Source organism: Oreochromis aureus, linkage group 22, assembly GCF_013358895.1.
Source record: "Oreochromis aureus strain Israel breed Guangdong linkage group 22, ZZ_aureus, whole genome shotgun sequence".
Taxonomy (NCBI): domain Eukaryota; kingdom Metazoa; phylum Chordata; class Actinopteri; order Cichliformes; family Cichlidae; genus Oreochromis; species Oreochromis aureus.
Genome location: NC_052962.1, coordinates 32,428,840 through 32,433,785, shown reverse-complemented (window position 1 = coordinate 32,433,785; position 4,946 = coordinate 32,428,840). Strand labels below are relative to the sequence as shown.

General features: G+C 37.6%; 1 protein-coding gene across 1 annotated transcript; it reads right to left on the bottom strand.

Moving 5' to 3' along the window:
* Positions 1–4,095, bottom strand: LOC116312603 (class I histocompatibility antigen, F10 alpha chain-like). The gene is made up of 6 exons (XM_039605329.1): positions 4,068–4,095; positions 2,976–3,242; positions 2,370–2,648; positions 1,986–2,285; positions 1,201–1,308; positions 1–634 (listed from the first exon to the last, which is right to left on the bottom strand). Exons 1-6 carry the CDS (start codon positions 4,093–4,095, stop codon positions 585–587), a joined length of 1,032 nt encoding a protein of 343 aa, XP_039461263.1. The 3' UTR covers positions 1–584.
* Positions 4,096–4,946: the final 851 nt, after the last annotated feature.

The window sequence follows — 4,946 nt, the reverse complement described above, 5'->3', positions numbered from 1 at the left end:
TTGAGAAATACTTCTTTCCATATGTAATCAGCCCCATATATAGGGGCCTTCTACACATAACATTGTAAGCAGGTATAATAGTACATGTGTTTCAGTACATAGTGCAGCTGTCAACAGTTCTTCTGGTTTATGTGTGAAAGACATAGAGAAAGAAGAATAATATCATCAAAACTGAGTAGGAAGTGTTTCTAAGTGTTTAATTATCCATTTATTACATGAAAAGATTATTCATGTAGTTAATTGCTTATTATACAATAGATTTAATAAAGGGGGGTAAGAATAAATACATAAACATTTCAGAAGAGGTTACAACCCTAAATGTAAATGAACCAAGATAAATTATATTTTTGAAGTGATTCTATATTAATCTTTGAGCTTCACTTGAGGCACATTTTTTGCAGTGTATGCCATTAACATAAACAACAAATAAACAACAAAAAAGCTTCTGTAAGATGTATCATGTTACCTGTTGGGAATTTTAATAACTACTGCATACAACATGTAAAACTTTAAACTGTGGAAGAACTGAAACAGCCAGAGTAAAGTCATACAGAGAGTGGAGCACAGAACAGCTTGAAGGACGGTCACGTTTGTGGATTTAGTCTCTCAGACTGTTCAGAGACATTGGCAGGAGCTGTAAGAACAAAAAGATAAAGCTGATATTTTCTATAATGTACAGTGAAGGTTGATTTCTGTTAGTAAACACACTTCAACCCTCTAGATAAACATGCAACAAAAAAGTCAGGTAAGCAGGAATATGAATAGGGAAGTCACATTATCAAGAAGCATAAATACAACAGAATAAAATACAATAACACAACACAATAAAAACCAGCATTCCTTTGATGCCTAATGTTTTTAGGGAGTAGTGATGAGATTATAAGTGTGCTTTACGTTCTAAATGCCAGCAGTAGTGTGTTCTACACTGTTCCACATGAGCAAACTCTTTTCCTCAAATGTAGTTCACAGGTAGAGAGTTCAAAGGTTCGTCTTCTGCACAGCTATGAAGATCAGCTGCTCTGTACTGATCTATTACACTGATGCTTCTCACATCATCAGTTTACTGTCATATAATAATTTCACTTTGGCTCTGAGACTTATTTCAGACTGAGTGTTTCAATTTAATGCGAAATGTGTCAGTATTGATTAAAACACAAATTCAAAAAATTAAAATCAACATTTCCCCAACAGATCTCTCACCGTTCTTTCTTTTGTAAGCAACAAACACCACAGCTGCCCCAGCTGCAACAGCTGCAATGAGGACGATCGCTAGAACAACCACTGTAGCTCTGATGTCAGCGGGCTTCTCTGTTGAACAAAACGTAGAAACACTTTATTATACAGAGGACAAATGAATGGGATTACTAAAGAACAAGTGAGGAACGACTCAATAAGGACGTGATAGTTGATGCAGCTGACATCTCTGATTGAAACAAGAGGCGACACAAAACCATTAATACTCAGTTAATACGCCAACATTAGACATTCGTCTTGTGAAAACTGAAGATAAAAAATACTACATATAGTATTTCATTATGTTTTACTTACTTCAGTTCCCTTTTCAGTGAAGCATCTTACTGATTTGTTATCAGTTAGTTCTTTATCAGCTGCTAATAGAATTGATTGGATTGGTGAATGTAAATGTGGCAAAGGTCAGCTTATCCAACATCGCCTCAAAGAACTTAATAATTTAATGTAAAACCTTTACACAATTATAAAAACATGATAACACATGATAATATATGTAATTCTATTTGTGAAAAACATAGCTCTTAACAGGAAGAAACCTCCAGCAGAATACATTAGATAACAGATGTTAAAGATGGACCAGCCAGTCCAGAGGAAAAGAGGAAGACCACAGAGAGGATTCATGGATGTAGTAAAAGAGTACATGCAGAGGGTTGGTGTGACAGAGTACTCACTTTTTTGAAAGAAATAACTACTCTGTAAAAATTATTCATAACCACTGCAGGATCCAGTCTTACCCCAGTTGGTCCTGATCGCTGTTTTGTCCGGTTTGGTGACGATGTACTCGTTCACACCAGAGAGCTGAAACACACAGCCGTACCTCTCCCAGTCTTCAGGTGTGACTGAAAGTTTCAAATCAACACTCATCTGGAAGGTCCCATCATTGTTGGGGAGGCTCTCTGTGTGATGCACACCTTCATGAGTCTCCTCTCCATCTTTCCTCCAGAACATCACAGCTCTGTCAGGATAGAAACCTGTAGCGTGGCAGCTGACTGGAGAGGAGGGAGTCTTCTGGAGGAGAGACACTGAAGGAAGAACTGGAAAGAGATAGAAAGTTGCTACACTGTCTTTGAATTGTCATATAAATTTTCTATTTTCTACATCAGATTCTGTAATTCTACCTGCTGTCTGCAAAAAGCTCCTCCCATACTGCAAATAGTTCTTTAAAAGCTCAGGACATTTATGGATGAAAAGTTCTTTATTGTGTTCTAATCGAGTTTTTTCAGTATCCCATCTCAGTTTGATGATGACAGCCTGTGGTTTTGCAGTGATCCATGTCAGTTTCTGCAGGTCCAATGCTATAAAATCTTCTCCATCATAACCGTACTGAATGAACCCATTAACCTCTCCAGTCTCATCATCCCATTCACAGCCATTCATACTCTGCAAAATATGAACACCTGTAAAAAGACATAGCCGGAATAACTGCATGAAACCAGTAAGATGTCAGCATTACAGACACAAAAACAGAGGGACATACAGTTTCTGGCCCAAAAAGCAGTCTATTAACATTTTTTCTCTGCTTCTTTCACTGTTCTTGTTTTTTTTTTTTCATTTGTTGAGTAAAGTAACAGATTTATTATCATACTTTACAGTCTATATCTACTAATTACTTTACATTCTATATCTAACCTAATTTTAAAAATCACCTTTTAGTTTTCTATTTTAAACCAAATCAGGATAAATAAAAAATATTTTCAGCAGTAACAGGTGAGACAAATCCATACCTCCAGTTTGGTTGAAACGTTGCCTTAAACTCCAAATGTAATGTTTGAAAACCTCATTGGTGTGCAAAGATTGATCAGTGTACCACTGCAGGTGCTGAGGATCATCCTTCATGAGCTTTTTAATCCATTCTCTTTTGGGTTCTGCTCTTTTTGTGCTGCTATCATAGTAACCTCCCTGAACTCCATCAAAAAGGGCAACAGCCACAAACTCAGGGATGCTCTGGACTCCAGTTGTTTGAGTGAAGAAATACTGCAAGGAGTGCTTCACTGTAACAATGATGAGACTTTGAATTAGATGGCATTGCTGTTATATAGACGACTTTATTAAACTACTGTCAGCATTATATTTAAGGATTTATATATTTTCTCATTAACCCTTTAAGTAACTTCTATGTTTAAAAAAATCCTTTCCAAAATAAAAGTTTAACTGATATCACAGATAATATGCTAGTGTTGTTTGGTGTGCGTCTCCAATGAAACCTGAATGCACCTGTTTGGCTTTCAATCAAGAGAAAGTTTATATTTAGGACTTGTTTTTGCTCCATCTTAATCAATTAGAACTAATGAGAAATAAACATTCTCAACAGAAAGACTGAGAAAAAGCTGCTTTCTCAGCAACATCTCAAACTACTCAGTTACTGTATTGTTGGTGGAGCCTAGGGTAACTCTCCCTGGGTTTATGGGATTAAGGGCAACAAAGCAGTTCTTCTAATTGTTCACGATGCAACCAATAAGACAGGAATTTTATGTATAAGCATAAACAGCTTAGTGTTTAGTCTTTAAAAAAAATTTCCAATCTCAATCTTCCACTCTCTATAGTCCAGATGTTGCATCCACAGGAAGAAGCCAAAACTGCTGACAAGCGTTTCTTACAGCATGACAAGGTTAAAGACCTTGCAAAAAATGTTCTGTATCCAGTTCATGCAAATGTACATGTGTAGCTGTGGAAATTATCTTTCCTTCCATCCATCCATCCATCCAAATATCTAGTAAAGTTTAAATGGGCACCTGGGATAGGCTCCAGTTCAAATGCTACCCTAAACTGGATAAAGAGAAGAAAATGGATGGATGGAAAAACAACAGTGCTCTGACTGGACTCGTACAAACCACAAGCCAACATTTTACCTGTCAGGTGTTTAAGACCTTCAGTTAGTTTGGGAAATATACACACAGCATAGCTGGTCTGATTTTTCGTTTTTATGGGCCGATGTTTCTTTCTTTTTTCTTTTGTAATGGTATAAACAATGAGAGGTGGTGGATTGGCCAGATGCTGGCTGGTATGTAAAAATAGCTCAGTCGTTTGGTAGTGGCTATGGCGGAGCTTCCACAGAGGCCAGCAGGTGGATGAGGGAAAGGGAAGGCAGGAGGAGGAGAGACCCGAGGTGGCTGAGTATCAAGTGAACTGAACTTCAGGTAAAAAGTTATGACCTGCAGTTTATCTGGGTCAGATATCAACCAAGTTTAGTTTATTTTCGTTGTGCTGACTTTTTACAGTCAGTTACAATAACTCGTACTGCGTACTAGCTAGCATGACAGAGTTTCTATACAGCTGGGCGGGTGCTATGATGTTACTGATAGTGACCTTTATTTTATTCATAAGGTTCGTTATTAGAGTTTCCAACCGTCCCGTAAAAAACGGAATCGTCCCGTATTCAGAGAAAACATTACGCGTTTCGTATTGAACTAAAAAGGAACACAGTTTCACCGGTGCTTCAGCTAGAATAGAAAAAAGACATAAAGCTGGAGTTATTCTGTGTCTTTACGCTGCAGCTGTCTCTTCTTCTCTCATTCTCTCCCCCCCCTCTCCTGTTGCTACTTCAATCATGAAACTCATCAATGATCAGCTGATCGGCTTTTCTCTCTTGTTTGTTTATCACCCACTTTGCACCAGAAAGAGGAAACCAGCGGATGTCGCATTAAACAACAGCAGCACGTTTAAGCTTGATCAGCTGTTGTTAGAATTTATTTAAT

Coding starts and splice junctions, on each gene's coding strand:
- LOC116312603 (XM_039605329.1), bottom strand. CDS start 4,095: ATGTTGGCTTGTGGTTTGTACGAGTCCA. Junction 1,309..1,985: donor AGCGATCAGGACCAACTGGG/GTAAGACTGGAT, acceptor TTTGTTCAACAG/AGAAGCCCGCTGACATCAGA. Junction 635..1,200: donor TGCTTACAAAAGAAAGAACG/GTGAGAGATCTG, acceptor TTGTTCTTACAG/CTCCTGCCAATGTCTCTGAA.